This window comes from Oncorhynchus mykiss, chromosome 13 (genome assembly GCF_013265735.2).
Source record: "Oncorhynchus mykiss isolate Arlee chromosome 13, USDA_OmykA_1.1, whole genome shotgun sequence".
In the NCBI taxonomy this organism is placed as follows: domain Eukaryota; kingdom Metazoa; phylum Chordata; class Actinopteri; order Salmoniformes; family Salmonidae; genus Oncorhynchus; species Oncorhynchus mykiss.
Window position 1 is genome coordinate 510,001 of NC_048577.1, and position 19,692 is coordinate 529,692.

A 19,692-nucleotide genomic window follows, 5' to 3' on the forward strand; every position below is an offset into this window, starting at 1 on the left:
AGATCACCCCTTTAAAACCCCCACATCAGTTCAACAACTACAGATCGCCCTTTTAAACCCCCCCCCCACCCCCCCACATCAGTTCAACAACTGCAGATCCCCCCTTTAAAACCCCCACATCAGTTTAACAACTACAGATCGCCCTTTTAAACCCCCCACACATCAGTTCAACAACTACAGATCACCCCTTTAAAACCCCCCACATCAGTTCAACAACTACAGATCACCCCTTTAAAACCCCCCACATCAGTTCAACAACTACAGATCGCCCTTTTAAACCCCCCACATCAGTTCAACAACTACAGATCACCCCTTTTAAAACCCCCCACATCAGTTCAACAACTACAGATCACCCCTTTAAAACCCCCCACATCAGTTCAACAACTACAGATCACCCCTTTAAAACCCCCCACATCAGTTCAACAACCGCAGTTTGTTCCCCTGTTTTGTAAGATTAGTATTTACTGGTGTGTTAATCTTTTACCTCTCGTCTCCTCCGGCTCTTTTTCCTCTTTCACTCTGACCGAGTCTTCCTCTTCTTCTTTCACTGTAAAAGCCTCATCCTCCTCTTCTTTCACTGTAAAAGCCTCTTCCTCTACTTTTGTTACTGTGATATCCTCCTCTTCCTTCTCCTCTTTCACGACAACATTCAGCCACAGACCCTCTTTCTCCGTCCAGCAGACCCCCTCCTCTTCATCAGGAGGCGAGTAGCTTGGTGAACTCATGGTCGGGGGATGATAGCTAACAGTTAGCTAACAAGGCTAATGCTAACTTAACCAGCCAGCTACCGTTAGCTAACTAATAACAATAACAACGTAAATATGCAATGAAATTATATAATTAGCTAGATTGACAGAAGTGTGTTCAAAACACAGTGGCTAACATACATTAAAACGTCTAAAGAGATTTACTGGTTCGGTTATATTGTCTGGCAAGATACCGAGGTGGCCGACTGGCTAACTTCTTCTTCTCCAGTATAATAGAGCTCAGCAAACAAACGTTTAAAGGGGCATACTGCCACCTGCTGGATACCATCAAATCATGGTTTGCTTCATTCTGTAACATTTTTTGTAAAATTAAATAAACAAATAAATCCATACTAATGTATAACATACAGCCCCCCCCCCCCAAACCAATTTCCCTCGATCATGCTTAGAAATGGTGACCAGATTCAGAGGCTATGCTACAGGACTGCTTTGCTATCGCTGATTGGAATATGTTTAGAGACTCTGCTGATAAAATGACAGGGATTCCACACACAGAGCTACCCCAGACAACCCTGAGACTACCACACACATAGCTATCCCAGACAACCCTGAGACTACCACACACATAGCTATCCCAGACAACCCTGAGACTACCACACACATAGCTATCCCAGACAACCCTGAGACTACCACACACAGAGCTATCCCAGACAACCCTGAGACTACCGCACACATAGCTATCCCAGACAACCCTGAGACTACCACACACAGAGCTATCACAGACAACCCTGAGACTACCACACACATAGCTATCCCAGACAATCCTGAGACTACCACACACATAGCTATCCCAGACAACCCTGAGACTACCACACACAGAGCTATCACAGACAACCCTGAGACTACCACACACAGAGCTATCACAGACAACCCTGAGACTACCACACACAGAGCTATCCCAGACAACCCTGAGACTACCACACACAGAGCTATCCCAGACAACCCTGAGACTACCACACACAGAGCTATCCCAGACAACCCTGAGACTACCACACACAGAGCTATCCCAGACAACCCTGAGACTACCACACACAGAGCTATCCCAGACAACCCTGAGACTACCACACACAGAGCTATCCCAGACAACCCTGAGACTACCACACACAGAGCTATCCCAGACAACCCTGAGACTACCACACACAGAGCTATCCCAGACAACCCTGAGACTACCACACACAGAGCTATCCCAGACAACCCTGAGACTACCACACACAGAGCTATCACAGACAACCCTGAGACTACAACACACAGAGAACCACACACATAGCTGTCCCAGACAACCCTGAGACTATCACACACAGAGCTACCACACACAGGGCTATCCCAGACAACCCTGAGACTACCACACTCTTACTGACAGTTGTGGCTGCTTTGTGTGATGTATTGTTGTCTCTACCTTACACTTTGTGATGTTGTCTATGCCCAATAATATTTGTACCATGTTTTGTTCTGCTACCATGTTGTGTTGCTGCCTTGCTATGTTGTGTTGCTACCTTGTTGTGTTGCTGCCTTGCTATGTTGTGTTGCTACCATGTTGTGTTGCTGCCTTGCTATGTTGTGTTGCTACCATGTTGTGTTGCTGCCTTGCTATGTTGTGTTGCTACCATGTTGTGTTGCTGCCTTGCTATGTTGTGTTAATGCCTTGCTATGTTGTGTTGCTACCATGTTGTGTTGCTGCCTTGCTATGTTGTGTTGCTACCATGTTGTGTTGTGTTGCTACCATGCTGTGTTGCTGCCTTGCTTTGTTGTGTTGCTACCATGAAGGGTCTGCTGCCATGCTGTGTTGCTACCATGATGTTGTCATGGTGTGTTGCTACCATGCTGTGTTGCTACCATGTTGTTGTCATGGTGTGTTGCTACCTTGCTGTGTTGCTACCATGTTGTGGTCATGTTGTGTTTCTTCCATGTTGCTACCATGTTGTTGTCATGCTGTGTTGCTACCATGCTGTGTTGCTACCATGTTGTTGTCATGGTGTGTTGCTACCTTGCTGTGTTGCTACCATGTTGTTGTCATATTGTGTTTATTCCATGTTGCTACCATGCTGTGTTGCTACCATGTTGTTGTCATGCTGTGTTGCTACCATGTTGTTGTCATGTTGTGTTACTACCATGTTGTTGTCATGCTGTGTTGCTACCATGTTGTTGTCATGCTGTGTTGCTACCATGCTGTGTTGCTACCATGTTGTTGTCATGTTGTGTTTCTTCCATGTTGCTACCATGCTGTGTTGCTACCATGTTGTTGTCATGCTGTGTTGCTACCATGCTGTGTTGCTACTATGTTGTTGTCATGCTGTGTTGCTACCATGCTGTGTTGCTGCCTTGCTTTGTTGTGTTGCTACCATGCTGTGTTGCTACCTTGCTGTGTTGCTACCATGTTGTTGTCATGCTGTGTTACTACCATGTTGTTGTCATGGTGTGTTGCTACCATGCTGTGTTGCTGCCTTGCTATGTTGTTGTCATGGTGTGTTGCTACCATGTTGTGTTGCTGCCTTGCTATTTTGTTGTCATGGTGTGTTGCTACCATGGTGTGTTGCTACCTTGCTGTGTTGCTACCATGTTGTTGTCATGTTGTGTTTCTTCCATGTTGCTACCATGTTGTTGTCATGGTGTGTTGCTACTATGCTGTGTTGCTACCACGTTGTTGTCATGCTGTGTTGCTACCATGTTGTTGTCATGTTGTGTTTCTACCACGTTGTTGTCATGCTGTGTTGCTACCATGTTGTTGTCATGTTGTGTTGCTACCATGTTGTTGTCATGTTGTGTTGCTACCATGTTGTTGTCATGCTGTGTTGCTACCATGTTGTTGTCATGTTGTGTTTCTTCCATGTTGCTACCATGCTGTGTTGCTACCATGTTGTTGTCATGGTGTGTTGCTACCTTGCTGTGTTGCTACCATGTTGTTGTCATGCTGTGCTGCTACCATGTTGTTGTCATGTTGTGTTACTACCATGTTGTTGTCATGTTGTGTTACTACCATGTTGTTGTCATGTTGTGTTTCTTCCATGTTGCTACCATGCTGTGTTGCTACCATGTTGTTGTCATGCTGTGTTGCTACCATGCTGTGTTGCTACCATGTTGTTGTCATGCTGAGTTGCTACCATGCTGTGTTGCTACCATGTTGTTGTCATGTTGTGTTACTACCATGCTGTGTTGCTGCCTTGCTATGTTGTCATGTTGTGTTGCTACCATGCTGTGTTGCTACCATGTTGTTGTCATGGTGTGTTGCTACCATGTTGTTGTCATGTTGTGTTTCTTCCATGCTGTGTTGCTACCATGTTGTTGTCATGTTGTGTTACTACCATGCTGTGTTGCTGCCTTGCTATGTTGTTGTCATGGTGTGTTGCTACCATGTTGTGTTGCTGCCTTGCTATGTTGTTGTCATGGTGTGTTGCTACCATGTTGTGTTGCTGCCTTGCTATGTTGTTGTCATGGTGTGTTGCTACCATGTTGTGTTGCTGCCTTGCTATGTTGTTGTCATGGTGTGTTGCTACCATGTTGTGTTGCTGCCTTGCTATGTTGTTGTCTTAGGTCTCTCTATGGACTCTATGGAATACGAACTACTACTACTATTAATGACCACATATAACCACATTACAACTACTAATGTGATCAAAAGTATGTGGACACCTGCTCGGCAAACATCGGGCCACTGATGTTGGGCGATTAGGCCTGGCTCGCAGTCGGGCCTTCCAATTCATCACAAAGGAGTTCGATGGGGTTGAGGTCAGGGCTCTGTGCAGGCCAATCAAGTTTTTCCACACCGATCTCAACAAACCATTTCTGTATGGAGAGAGTTTTTCCCCTCTGGTTGCACATTTAATATGCTGATAGAAATGAGGTAAAACTGATTTAAATTTCCCTGCATTAAAGTCCCCGGCCACTAGGAGCACCGCCTCTGGGTGAGCATTTTCCTGTTTGCTTATGGCCTCATATAGTTGGTTGAGTGCGGTCTTAGTGCCAGCATCGGTCTGTGGTGGTAAATAGACAGCTACGAATAATACAGATGAGAACTCTCTTGGTAGATAGTGTGGTCTACAGCTTATCACGAGGTACTCTACCTCGGGCGTGCAATACCTTGAGACTTCTTTAATATTAGACATTGCACACCAGCTGACCCCTTATACTCTGACCGTCTCGCTCATAGAGGTCCTTTAACATACTGTACGCTTAAAAAAAACTATTTGTCACAACAATCAATTATATAAAATGAATAATAATCAATTGATCCATGATGTACATATGGTGTTAATTTCAAACATTAGACAAGAAGACAGATCATAACATGTATATATGGTGTCAATTTCAAACAGACAAAAAGGCAAGAGATCATAACATGACAACAATATGACATTTAGTGGCAGAAAGTATTCCACCAAAAAAACACGTATTTTCAACCAAAAACACTTGTGCTCATAGGGATGTTTGGAGCGTTTATCCGATATAAAAACAAAAGATTCAAAAGAAATAACAGTATTGCTGTTGTTTGAGTAAATATATTTGATGATACTTTATCCCCAACGTCACATTGGAGTTTTTTACAAATATAATCCATCATGGATCAAAAGCATTCTGAAAATCAACAAAACATGACAATACTTTTCCTCTCTCTCTCTCTCTGACCCTCTCTCTCCTTCTGACCCTCGCCCTCTCCCTCTGACCCTCGCTCTCCCTCTGACCCTCGCTCTCCCTCTGACCCTCGCTCTCCCTCTGACCCTCGCCTCCTCTCTCTGACCCTCGCTGCCTCTCTCTGACCCTCGCTCTCCCTCTCTGACCCTCGCTCCCCTCTCAGACCCCCCTCTCTCTGACCCTCGCTCCCTCTCTGACCCTCGCTCTGACCCTCGCTCTCCCTCTCTGACCCTCGCTCTCCCTCGCTCCCCCTCTCTGACCCTCGCTCTCCCTCTCTGACCCTCGCTCCCCCCCTCTCTCTGACCCTATGGTGTTCATTTTTATAAAAACAAACAGAAAAAATATAAGAGATCATAACAACATGACATTTAGTGGCAGAAATTATTTTCAACCAAAAACACGCTCTCTCCCTCTCTCTCTCTGACCCTCGCTTTCCCTCCTACCCTCTCCCTCCCTGACCCCCCACCCCTGACTCCCCCATCTTTGACCCTCGCCCTCTCCGTCTCTGACCCTCGCTCTCTCCCCCGTCTCTGACCCTACGGTGTTCATTTTTATAAAACAAACAGACAAAAAGATAAGAGATCATAACATGACAACAATATGACATGTAGAACACTGTACATCCCAGTGAGCACAATACGTTAATAAGTCTTGTGGTCATAGGGATGTTTGGAAAGAGCACTTAGTTTATTCTAGATTTTTATAGTAGCTGTGAAAACAGATTACAATAATGAAACCTGGAGCCGAGGCTACATGATATGTTCCATACCTACTTTTCCAACATGAACTTCCTCAGGCTTCTGGAGAGCAACTACATCAAAACATCACATTTATTGTCCTGTTCCTCCATCTATAACATTTTCTATAAAATGTTCCATTTACAAAATTTAAAATAATTTGACATTAGTCAAAAGTTGTAGGATTTTAAAATATTATAAATGATATTATTATTATGAAACAAGTTGAACACAAACACTACGACATCAATAGTTAGATTACAAATAGATCATTACTCTGTGTTCTACTACCCAGGTCTGGTGTTGGAGGTCATTCAACACTGTGTGTTCTACTACCCAGGTCTGGTGTTGGAGGTCATTCTGTACTCTGTAGTAGACATTCAACACTGTGTGTTCTACTACCCAGGTCTGGTGTTGGAGTTAATTCTGTACTCTGTAGTAGACATTCAACACTGTGTGTTCTACTACCCAGGTCTGGTGTTGGAGTTAATTCTGTACTCTGTAGTAGACATTCAACACTGTGTGTTCTACTACCCAGGTCTGGTGTTGGAGTTAATTCTGTACTCTGTAGTAGACATTCAACACTGTGTGTTCTACTACCCAGGTCTGGTGTTGGAGTTAATTCTGTACTCTGTAGTAGACATTCAACACTGTGTGTTCTACTACCCAGGTCTGGTGTTGGAGTTCATTCTGTACTCTGTAGTAGACATTCAACACTGTGTGTTCTACTACCCAGGTCTGGTGTTGGAGGTCATTCTGTACTCTGTAGTAGACATTCAACACTGTGTGTTCTACTACCCAGGTCTGGTGTTGGAGTTCATTCTGTACTCTGTAGTAGACATTCAACACTGTGTGTTCTACTACCCAGGTCTGGTGTTGGAGGTCATTCTGTACTCTGTAGTAGACATTCAACACTGTGTGTTCTACTACCCAGGTCTGGTGTTGGAGTTCATTCTGTACTCTGTAGTAGACATTCAACACTGTGTGTTCTACTACCCAGGTCTGGTGTTGGAGATCATTCTACACTCTGTTCTACTACCCAGGTCTGGTGTTGGAGATCATTCCACACTCTGTGTTCCACTACCCAGGTCTGTGGCTCCTGCATGTATTTTCTTGTGTTTTGCCAGGGAGTCTGAGCGAATAAAGCTCTTCCCACACTGATCACAGCTGTAAGGTTTCTCTCCTGTGTGTTTTCTCTGGTGTCTTCTCAAGTCGCTTGAGGAAGTAAAGCTCATTCCACAGTCGGAGCAGTGGTACGGTTTCTCACCTGTGTGGATTCGTTTGTGTGTAGCCAGGGCAGTCCAGGTGGCAAAACTATCCTCACATACATCACAGCTGTAAGGTTTCTCTCCGGTGTGTGTTCTCTTGTGTACAGTCAGGTTTCCTGGCAAAGCAAAATGTTTCCCACATTGATCGCAGCTATAAGGCTGCTCTCCCGTGTGGGTTCTCTGGTGTACAGTCAGGTGTGCTGACTGAGTGAATCTCTTCCCACATTCATCACAGCTATAAGGCCTCTCTCCCGTGTGTGTTCTCTGGTGAACTATCAGGTTTGTTGCTGCAGCAAAGTTTTTCCCACATTGATCACAACTAAAAGTCCTCTCTGTGTGTAACCTCTGGTGTACAGTCAGTTTGTCTAATCCAGCAAAACTCATCCCACAATCTGAGCAGTGGTATAGTTTCTCTCCAGTGTGGATTCTCTGGTGTGATATCAGTCCACTTGATGTAGTAAAACTCATCCCACAGTCTGAGCAATGGTATGGTTTCTCTACAGTGTAGCTTCTCTGGTGTACAGTCAGATCAGCTGTGTTCTCTCTCTGGTGAACTAGATTCAGGTTCCTTGCGGCAGGAAAACTCTTCCCACACTGATCTCCTGTATGTGTTCTCTGGTGTGATATCAGTCCACCTGAGGTAGTAAAACTCATTCCACAGTCAGAGCAGTGGTAAGGTTTCTCACCCGTGTGTGTTCTCTGGTGAATTGTCAGGTTGCCTGACTGAGCAAAACTCTTCCCACATCGATCACAGCTGAAAGGTTTTTCTCCTGTGTGTGTTCTTCTATGAGATATCATCTGACTACGTGTAGTAAAACTCCTTGCACAGTCGGAGCAGCTGTAAGGTTTCTCTCCTGTATGGATTCTCTGGTGTATTTTAAGATCTGAAGAAGAGGTGAAACTCTTCCCACAGTCAGAGCAGCGGTGAGGTTTCTTCCCTGACGGTCTCTGCTGGTGTTTCTTGAGGTGTTCTGATCTGGAGAAACTCGTCTCTGCCTCATCAGCGTCATGAGGTTGTTGAGGCTCCCCAGAGGATCCACGATAGTTCAGTCTCTCTCCTGTGTGAACAACAAAGTCAGACGGTTAAAGGCTGAAATCCACTGTTTATTTGAGGTAAAAGTTGTACAATAATGTACGTCTTTAATGAATGTTTAACCTCACTAGGGTACGTGGGACGCTAGCACACGACTAACATCCAGTGAAATTGCAGAGTGCCAAATTCAAAAACAGAAATAGTCATTATAAAAATTCATAAAACATAAGTTTAAAGATCAACTTCTTGTTAATCCAACCACGGTGTCAGATTTCAAAAAGGCTTTATGGCGAAAGCCTACCATGTGATTATCTGAGAACAGCGCCCAGCAGACAAATCATTCCAAACAGTAACCTGCCAAGTAGAGAAGTTAAACGTCAGAAATAGCAATAAAATGAATCACTTACCTTTGATGATCTTCATATTGTTTGTTGTACTCACAAGACTCCCATTTACTCAATAAATGTTAGTTTTGTTCGATAAAGTCTCTTTATATCCAAAAACCTTTTGTTCACGCGTTTTGTTCAGTAATCTACAGGCTCAAAGGCAATCACAACAGCCAGATGAAAAATCCAAATAGTATCCATAAAGTTCATAGAAACATTTCAAACAATGTTAATAATCAAGTTTTTCACAATGTTTTTTTAATTAATTTTACTTTTATTTAACTAGGCAAGTCAGTTAAGAACAAATTCTTATTATCATTGACAGCCTAGGAACAGTGGGTTAACTGCCTTGTTCAGGGACAGAAAGACAGATTTGTATCTTGTCAGCTTGGGGATTTGATTTAACCTTCCGGTTACTAGTCCAACGCTCTAACCACTAAGCTACCCTTCCACCCGATGTATTCTGAATATTACAGTGCAAGATCAGGAGTGCTACTCAAGGAAACTCACATTAAGCTCTGTGCCTAGGCCTCCCGGGTGACACAGTGGTACTGCAACGCCAGTTGTGACGCCCAGGCTCTGTCGTAACCGACCGGGAGGTCCGTGGGGCGACGCACAATTGGCCTAGAGGTCCGGGTTAGGGTTGGCCGGTAGGGATGTCCTTGTCTCATCGCGCACCAGCGAATCCTGTGGCGGGCCGGGCTAACCAAGTTGATTTGCGACAACACAAACATGAATTAGGTGCACGACACATTGGTGCGTCTGGCTTCCGGGTTGGATGCACGCTGTGTTAAGAAGCAGTGCGGCTTGGTTGGGTTGTGTATCGGAGGACGCATGACTTTCAACCTTCGTCTCTCCCGAGCCCGTACGGGAGTTGTAGCGATGAGACAAGATAGTAGCTACTAAAAAAAACATTTGGATACCACGAAATTGGGGAGAAAAAGGGGTAAAAAAATACAAATAAAAAATGCTCTGTGACTATTCACTAATTCCCCACCGTGAGGGAAAACTCAGGGGAGTTCTCATAGGCTGACAGCAAAAATAGTTGCTTATGAGTGAATTTCACACTACTTTTGGATTATAATATGAGGTTATCCTAGCCTGTCTCTTAATGAAACTTACTATGCCTTGGGTGTTTCTGAATATAGGATATGAGGTTATCCTAGCCTGTCTCTTAATGAAACTCACCATGCCTTGGGTGTTTCTGAATATAGGATATGAGGTTATCCTAGCCTGTCTCTTAATGAAACTCACCATGCCTTGGGTGTTTCTGAATATAGGATATGAGGTTATCCTAGCCTGTCTCTTAATGAAACTCACCATGCCTTGGGTGTTTCTGAATATAGGATATGAGGTTATCCTAGCCTGTCTCAATGAAACTCACCAAGTCTTGGGTGTTTCTGAATATAGGATATGAGGTTATCCTAGCCTGTCTCTTAATGAAACTCACCATGTCTTGGGTGTTTCTGAATATAGGATATGAGGTTATCCTAGCCTGTCTCTTAATGAAACTCTCCAAGCCTTGGAAACTTGCTCTTTGCTCAGTTTCTTCTTGAATGTCACATGCAGCTGATTTCCACTTTGTCTCTGAGTTAGGAGATGGTTATTCTCATGTTGGATAGTGAATTAATCTCGGTCATGGACTGGATACCTTGCATAACATTAACACACGGGTGACCAGTCCAGAACCTTACCATCTACAACTCTAATGGGTGACCAGTCCAGAACCTTACCATCTACAACTCTAATGGGTGACCAGTCCAGAACCTTACAACTCTAATGGGTGACCAGTCCAGAACCTTACCATCTACAACTCTAATGGATGACCAGTCCAGAGCCTTACAACTCTAATGGGTGACCAGTCCAGAACCTTACCATATACAACTCTAATGGGTGACCAGTCCAGAACCTTACAACTCTAATGGGTGACCAGTCTAGAGCCTTACCATATACAACTCTAATGGGTGACCAGTCCAGAACCTTACAACTCTAATGGGTGACCAGTCCAGAACCTTACAACTCTAATGGGTGACCAGTCCAGAACCTTACCATCTACAACTCTAATGGGTGACCAGTCTAGAACCTTACAACTCTAATGGGTGACCAGTCCAGAACCTTACCATCTACAACTCTAATGGCTGACCAGTCCAGAACCTTACCATCTACAACTCTAATGGGTGACCAGTCCATAACCTTACAACTCTAATGGGTGACCAGTCCAGAACCTTACCATCTACAACTCTAATGGGTGACCAGTCCAGAACCTTACCATCTACAACTCTAATGGATGACCAGTCCAGAACCTTACAACTCTAATGGGTGACCAGTCTAGAGCCTTACCATATACAACTCTAATGGGTGACCAGTCCAGAACCTTACAACTCTAATGGGTGACCAGTCTAGAGCCTTACCATCTACAACTCTAATGGTTGACCAGTCTATCTCTTTTCCATTCAGACAGCAGTGAATCTCATACCATTACCAAAGTTCTGCTGCTCCTGGAGCCTCTCTGGTAATGGTATGGCTTCCCAACACCCTATTCCAGGGTCTAGACCAGTCCAGGAGCCTCTCTGGTAATGGTATGGCTTCCCAACACCCTATTCCAGGGTCTAGACCAGTCCAGGAGCCTCTCTGGTAATGGTATGGCTTCCCAACACCCTATTCCAGGGTCTAGACCAGTCCAGGAGCTTCTCTGGTAATGGTATGGCTTCCCAACACCCTATTCCAGGGTCTAGACCAGTCCAGGAGCCTCTCTGGTAATGATATGGCTTCCCAACACCCTATTCCAGGGTCTAGACCAGTCCAGGAGCCTCTCTGGTAATGGTATGGCTTCCCAACACCCTATTCCAGGGTCTAGACCAGTCCAGGAGCCTCTCTGGTAATGGTATGGCTTCCCAACACCCTATTCCAGGGTCTAGACCAGTCCAGGAGCCTCTCTGGTAATGGTATGGCTTCCCAACACCCTATTTCAGGGTCTAGACCAGTCCAGGAGCCTCTGGTAATGGTATGGCTTCCCAACACCATATTCCAGGGTCTAGACAAGTCCAGGAGCCTCTCTGGTAATGGTATGGCTTCCCAACACCCTATTCCAGGGTCTAGACCAGTCCAGGAGCCTCTCTGGTAATGGTATGGCTTCCCAACACCCTCTTTCAGGGTCTAGACCAGTCCAGGAGCCTCTCTGGTAATGGTATGGCTTCCCAACACCCTATTCCAGGGTCTAGACCAGTCCAGGAGCCTCTCTGATAATGGTATGGCTTCCCAACACCCTATTTCAGGGTCTAGACCAGTCCAGGAGCCTCTCTGGTAATGGTATGGCTTCCCAACACCCTATTACAGGGTCTAGACCAGTCCAGGAGCCTCTCTGGTAATGGTATGGCTTCCCAACACCCTATTACAGGGTCTATGTAAACAGCTGCCAACAAGGTCTCTCAGTTGCCCCGCTGGTTCTAAGAAGAGAGACGTTGTTGGCAGCTGTTTACATATGGACCCAGGGTATTGGGAATCCAAAGAGGCTCCTAGCTTTGCCTACTAATTGCGTATGAATTGGTTGATGATGTCATTGGAAACACCTTAATCTTCCTCTGTCTTTTTTTTACTACAAAGAAACCATTTTCACAAACTACAGTTGAAGTCGGAACGTTTACGTACACCTTAGCCAAATACATTTCAACTCAGTTTTTCACAATTTCTGACATTGAATCCTGGTAAACAATTCCCTGTTTTAGGACAGTTAGGATCACCACTTTATTTTAAGAATATGAAATGTCAGAATAGTAGAGAGAATGATTTATTTCAGCTTTTATTTCTTTCATCAGATTCCCAGTGGGTCAGAAGTTTCTCATACACTCAATTCGTATTTGGTAGCATTGCCTTTTAAATTGTTTAACTGAATTTTTGGCCCATTCCTCCTGACAGAGCTGGTGTAACTTGAGTCAGGTTTGTAGGCCTCCTTGCTCGCACACGCTTCTTCAGTTCTGCCCACACATTTTCTATATGATTGAGGTCAGGGCTTTGTGATGGACACTCCAATACCTTGACTTTGTTGTCCTGAAGGTAATCATTTAAAAGCTGTCTTAACAGCCCAAAAAAAAAGCCTGAAGTTTCGCCCCTTCGGCTTTATCAGAAGATAACTAGACAACGAACAAATAGGAACTTCAAAAGGAGAAAAGGGGGCTGTTCCACCCAACCTGTAGCTGCTGCTGATTGGTCAAACAAATTATGCCCAAAAGGGGCTGTTCCACCCAACCTGTAGCTGCTGCTGATTGGTCAAACAAATTTTGCCCAAAGGGGCTGTTCCCTATAGCTTTATAGAACGTTCCTGGCACGGGCTAGGTTAAGGTTAGGGGAATAATAACCTGGCACTAATCCTAGTCTAGTCTCTATGTTAGTGTAAACTGCTTGTAATCCTAGTCTCTATGTTAGTGTAAACTGCTTGTAATCCTAGTCTAGTCTCTATATTAGTGTAAACTGCTTTTAATCCTAGTTTCTATGTTAGTGTAAACTGCTTGTAATCCTGGTCTCTATATTAGTGTAAACTGCTTTTAATCCTAGTCTAGTCTCTATGTTAATGTGAACTGCTTGTAATCCTGGTCTCTATATTAGTGTAAACTGCTTGTAATCCTGGTCTCTATATTAGTGTAAACTGCTTTTAATCCTAGTTTCTATGTTAGTGTAAACTGCTTGTAATCCTGGTCTCTATATTAGTGTAAACTGCTTTTAATCCTAGTTTCTATGTTAGTGTAAACTGCTTGTAATCCTAGTCTCTATATTAGTGTAAACTGCTTGTAATCCTAGTTTCTATGTTAGTGTAAACTGCTTGTAATCCTAGTCTAGTCTCTATGTTAATGTGAACTGCTTTTAATCCTAGTTTCTATGTTAGTGTAAACTGCTTGTAATCCTAGTCTAGTCTCTATGTTAATGTGAACTGCTTTTAATCCTAGTTTCTATGTTAGTGTAAACTGCTTGTAATCCTAGTCTCTATATTAGTGTAAACTGCTTTTAATCCTAGTTTCTATGTTAGTGTAAACTGCATGTAATCCTGGTCTCTATATTATTGTAAAATGCATGTAATCCTAGTCTAGTCTCTATGTAAATGTGAACTGCTTGTACTCCTGGTCTCTATATTAGTGTAAACTGCTTGTAATCCTAGTCTAGTCTCTATATTAGTGTAAACTGCTTTTAATCCTAGTCTCTATGTTAGTGTAAACTGCATGTAATCCTGGTCTCTATATTATTGTAAAATGCATGTAATCCTAGTCTAGTCTCTATGTAAATGTGAACTGCTTGTACTCCTGGTCTCTATATTAGTGTAAACTGCTTGTAATCCTAGTCTCTATATTAGTGTAAACTGCTTGTAATCCTGGTCTCTATATTAGTGTAAACTGCTTGTAATCCTAGTCTAGTCTCTATGTTAATGTGAACTGCTTGTAATCCTGGTCTCTATATTAGTGTAAACTGCTTTTAATCCTAGTCTCTATGTTAGTGTAAACTGCTTGTAATCCTGGTCTCTATATTAGTGTAAACTGCTTGTAATCCTAGTCTAGTCTCTATGTTAGTGTAAACTGCTTGTAATCCTAGTCTCTATGTTAGTGTAAACTGATTGTAATCCTAGTCTCTATGTTAGTGTAAACTGATTGTAATCCTAGTCTCTATGTTAGTGTAAACTGATTGTAATCCTGGTCTCTATGTTAGTGTAAACTGCTTGTAATCCTAGTCTAGTCTCTATGTTAGTGTAAACTGCTTGTAATCCTAGTCTCTATGTTAGTGTAAACTGATTGTAATCCTGGTCTCTGTGTTAGTGTAAACTGCTTGTAATCCTAGTCTAGTCTCTATGTTAATGTGAACTGCTTGTAATCCTAGTCTCTATGTTAGTGTAAACTGCTTGTAATCCTCTATATAGTCTCTATATTAGTGTAAACTGCTTGTAATCCTAGTCTAGTCTCTATGTTAGTGTAAACTGCTTGTAATCCTAGTCTCTCTGTTAGTGTAAACTGCTTGTAATCCTGGTCTCTATATTAGTGTAAACTGCTTGTAATCCTAGTCTCTCTGTTAGTGTAAACTGCTTGTAATCCTAGTCTAGTCTCTATATTAGTGTAAACTGCTTGTAATCCTAGTCTCTATGTTAGTGTAAACTGCTTGTAATCCTAGTCTCTATGTTAGTGTAAACTGCTTGTAATCCTAGTCTAGTCTCTATATTAGTGTAAACTGCTTGTAATCCTAGTCTAGTCTCTATGTTAGTGTAAACTGCTTGTAATCCTAGTCTCTATATTAGTGTAAACTGCTTGTAATCCTAGTCTAGTCTCTATATTAGTGTAAACTGCTTGTAATCATAGTCTAGTCTCTATGTTAGTGTAAACTGCTTGTAATCCTGGTCTCTATGTTAGTGTAAACTGCTTGTAATCCTAGTCTAGTCTCTATGTTAATGTGAACTGCTTGTAATCCTAGTCTCTATATTAGTGTAAACTGCTTGTAATCCTAGTCTAGTCTCTATATTAGTGTAAACTGCTTGTAATCCTAGTCTAGTCTCTATGTTAGTGTAAACTGCTTGTAATCCTAGTCTAGTCTCTATATTAGTGTAAACTGCTTGTAATCCTAGTCTCTATATTAGTGTAAACTGCTTGTAATCCTGGTCTCTATATTAGTGTAAACTGCTTGTAATCCTGGTCTCTATATTAGTGTAAACTGCTTGTAATCCTAGTCTCTATATTAGTGTAAACTGCTTGTAATCCTAGTCTAGTCTCTATATTAGTGTAAACTGCTTGTAATCCTAGTCTAGTCTCTATGTTAGTGTAAACTGCTTGTAATCCTAGTCTAGTCTCTATGTTAGTGTAAACTGCTTGTAATCCTAGTCTAGTCTCTATGTTAGTGTAAACTGCTTGTAATCCTAGTCTCTATATTAGTGTAAACTGCTTGTAATCATAGTCTCTATATTAGTGTAAACTGCTTGTAATCCTAGTCTCTATATTAGTGTAAACTGCTTGTAATCCTAGTCTCTATGTTAGTGTAAACTGCTTGTAATCCTAGTCTCTATATTAGTGTAAACTGCTTGTAATCCTAGTCTCTATATTAGTGTAAACTGCTTGTAATCCTAGTCTCTATGTTAGTGTAAACTGCTTGTAATCCTAGTCTAGTCTCTCTGTTAATGTGAACTGCTTGTAATCCTAGTCTCTATGTTAGTGTAAACTGCTTGTAATCCTCTATATAGTCTCTATATTAGTGTAAACTGCTTGTAATCCTAGTCTAGTCTCTATGTTAGTGTAAACTGCTTGTAATCCTAGTCTCTCTGTTAGTGTAAACTGCTTGTAATCCTGGTCTCTATATTAGTGTAAACTGCTTGTAATCCTAGTCTCTCTGTTAGTGTAAACTGCTTGTAATCCTAGTCTAGTCTCTATATTAGTGTAAACTGCTTGTAATCCTAGTCTCTATGTTAGTGTAAACTGCTTGTAATCCTAGTCTCTATGTTAGTGTAAACTGCTTGTAATCCTAGTCTAGTCTCTATATTAGTGTAAACTGCTTGTAATCCTAGTCTAGTCTCTATGTTAGTGTAAACTGCTTGTAATCCTAGTCTCTATATTAGTGTAAACTGCTTGTAATCCTAGTCTAGTCTCTATATTAGTGTAAACTGCTTGTAATCATAGTCTAGTCTCTATGTTAGTGTAAACTGCTTGTAATCCTGGTCTCTATGTTAGTGTAAACTGCTTGTAATCCTAGTCTAGTCTCTATGTTAATGTGAACTGCTTGTAATCCTAGTCTCTATATTAGTGTAAACTGCTTGTAATCCTAGTCTAGTCTCTATATTAGTGTAAACTGCTTGTAATCCTAGTCTAGTCTCTATGTTAGTGTAAACTGCTTGTAATCCTAGTCTAGTCTCTATATTAGTGTAAACTGCTTGTAATCCTAGTCTCTATATTAGTGTAAACTGCTTGTAATCCTGGTCTCTATATTAGTGTAAACTGCTTGTAATCCTGGTCTCTATATTAGTGTAAACTGCTTGTAATCCTAGTCTCTATATTAGTGTAAACTGCTTGTAATCCTAGTCTAGTCTCTATATTAGTGTAAACTGCTTGTAATCCTAGTCTAGTCTCTATGTTAGTGTAAACTGCTTGTAATCCTAGTCTAGTCTCTATGTTAGTGTAAACTGCTTGTAATCCTAGTCTAGTCTCTATGTTAGTGTAAACTGCTTGTAATCCTAGTCTCTATATTAGTGTAAACTGCTTGTAATCATAGTCTCTATATTAGTGTAAACTGCTTGTAATCCTAGTCTCTATATTAGTGTAAACTGCTTGTAATCCTAGTCTCTATGTTAGTGTAAACTGCTTGTAATCCTAGTCTCTATATTAGTGTAAACTGCTTGTAATCCTAGTCTCTATATTAGTGTAAACTGCTTGTAATCCTAGTCTCTATGTTAGTGTAAACTGCTTGTAATCCTAGTCTAGTCTCTCTGTTAGTGTAAAGAGAAACAATATCAATAGACGAGAGAAAATGTATTCTTGGATATTTTCATTTCCTTCCATTTGTTGAGGAATTCGTACGTATCTTAAACATAACTAGAATGTTTCTGAGATAGAGGGTTTAATGTAAGAGTCTATATACTCTCTGCTATATTATAGGACTCTGAGCCACAATCACTCACTATCGGATGTCCGTATGGAACACCGAAAAGGGACAGTCCAAGTATCAGAGGCTTTGTGGACTTTAGATAACAAGTAAAACTGTCTGGGTCTAGGGGAATCTGGCCCAGAAAGATGAGCCATTTGTTTGTTCTGTAATATAATTTAGTTCATTAAGTAAACTGTCTGGGTCTAGGGGAATCTGGCCCAGAAAGATGAGCCATTTGTTCGTTCTGTAATATCATTTAGTTCAGTAAGTATTACCATTTCCTCTCGGGTTAGGTTTTGTGTTTTCCAAATGTATTGAGTGAGGCAAATGGGAAATAATGTTTGTCTATTGGTCAATTGTCCTCTAGGAGGTACTGTACTTTATCCCCATTATAACAATCTGAGATCCTTCATCTTTTATTCATTTTAATTAGATTTATTTTAGAATACGAAAACTCACTAGCTTCTAGAACTCTCGTCTTCCTAAAACTCACTAGCTTCTAAAACTCTCGTCTTCCTAAAACTCACTAGCTTCTAGAACACTCGTCTTCCTAAAACTCACTAGCTTCTAGAACTCTCGTCTTCCTAAAACTCACTAGATTCTAGAACTCTCGTCTTCCTAAAACTCACTAGATTCTAGAACTCTCGTCTTCCTAAAACTCACTAGATTATAGAACTCGTCTTCCTTAAGACAGTACTTACCGGTGTTAATCAGATCTCCTGACTCCTCTTCCAATATGACAGTTATCTCTCCCTCTTTCTCCTCCTTCACTCCAAAAACTGCAACCTCCTCTTCTTTTACAGTCACATCCTCATCTTCTTCTTTCACTCTGATCGGGTCTTCCTCTTCTTTCACTGAAACGTCTTTCTCTTCTTCTTTCACTGTAACAGACTCACCCTCTACTTGTTTTTGTATTGTAACAGCCTCCTCTTCCTCTACTTCTTGTTTTACTGTAACATCCTCCTCTTCCTTCTCCTCTTTCACGACAACATTCAGCCACAGACCCTCTTTCTCCGTCCAGCAGACCCCCTCCTCTTCATCAGGAGGAGAGTAGCTTGGTGAACTCATGGTCGGGGGATGTTAGCTAACAGTTAGCTAGCTAGGCTAATGCTAACTTAACAAGCCAGCTAGCTGACTAATAACAAGGTAAATAGGAAATTAAATGGGATAATTAGCTAAACGACAGAAATGTGTTCAAAACAGAGTGGCTCATATACCAGAAAGCGTCTAAAGAGATGGGGCGGTTCCGCTATGTTGGTTAGCAAGCTACGGAGATGGCTGACCAGCTGTTGTTGTCTTTCTTCTTTTAGTTTGTATTTAACCGACCGAGAGGTGCAAACACCGCCCCCTACTGTACTGGAGTGTGAGTCCGGTTACGACCTATCACTACCGCTATAATCTTCTCTTATCTGACCCTGTATATCTAACTCAATCAAATAATTCCCTACAAACTAAACTACTCCCATCACCACAACCTAATCCTAATTCCCAGTCCAAACGTCTCCCATCACCACCACCCAATCCTATTCCCAGTCCAAACGTCTCCCATCACCACCACCCAATTCTATTCCCAGTCCAAACGTCTCCCATCACCACCACCCAATCCCATTCCCAGTCCAAACATCTCCGACCCTGTCATACAACCTCTCCCTGTTTACATCGTTACATTTCCCCAAACCCATTTCCTCTACACCCATTCCAGTGCCCTTGTTCCTCTATCAATTCCAAAGAGGAATACCCTCATTTTATTCCTATCGCCCGTATCACATAACTCCATCCCTTCTGTTACCATCACCACACTATCGGGGGGGGGGGGGGGGGGGGGGGGGTTGAATGTTAAATGACGAGACAGAGGCATTGATGCGAGTATCCAGTCTTGTTCAGTACATCACAACCCAACCGGGTATCTCGAGCACACCGGTAAAGCCCACGAGTTGCAGTAATGAACATTTACCAACAGATGGCATCATTGTGCCATTTTACAACCATAACAGGGGGGAAAACGAATGCACTCACTACGGTTAGTCGCTCGGTCTGCTTTATTAAATGACTCAAATGTAAAAATGTCCTATAAAACATAAAACATTTTTTGGTTGCTCTTACTACTTTCATCCCATTATCTCTGCCACTGATCTAACCTATTTTTCAGAAGGTTTTAATTTCCTCTCTTAACACAACTCCACCTGTGTATCCTGCAGTATTATTTTCCACTGCTCTTGATCGCTACTTATCTCTACAATATAATGTCCATTAACTCCTGTTAGAGCCCGGAAATCC

At 42.2% G+C, this 19,692-nt stretch overlaps 2 protein-coding genes across 2 annotated transcripts in view; both read right to left on the reverse strand.

Moving 5' to 3' along the window:
* LOC110514116 (zinc finger protein 501-like) overlaps positions 1-983 on the reverse strand; it is a 10,649-nt gene extending 9,666 nt beyond the window's left edge. The window contains exon 1 of the mRNA XM_036939810.1: positions 485-983. Coding sequence (XP_036795705.1) covers positions 485-725 — 241 coding nt within the window. The 5' untranslated portion in view covers positions 726-983. The remainder of the gene's footprint in view (positions 1-484) is intronic.
* A 4,891-nt stretch (positions 984-5,874) lies between these two features.
* Positions 5,875-18,731, reverse strand: LOC118938110 (zinc finger protein 883-like). The gene is made up of 2 exons (XM_036939812.1): positions 18,117-18,731; positions 5,875-8,456 (listed from the first exon to the last, which is right to left on the reverse strand). The coding sequence occupies exons 1-2, from the start codon at positions 18,481-18,483 to the stop codon at positions 7,189-7,191; spliced, it is 1,635 nt and encodes a 544-aa protein (XP_036795707.1). The 5' UTR covers positions 18,484-18,731; the 3' UTR covers positions 5,875-7,188.
* Positions 18,732-19,692: the final 961 nt, after the last annotated feature.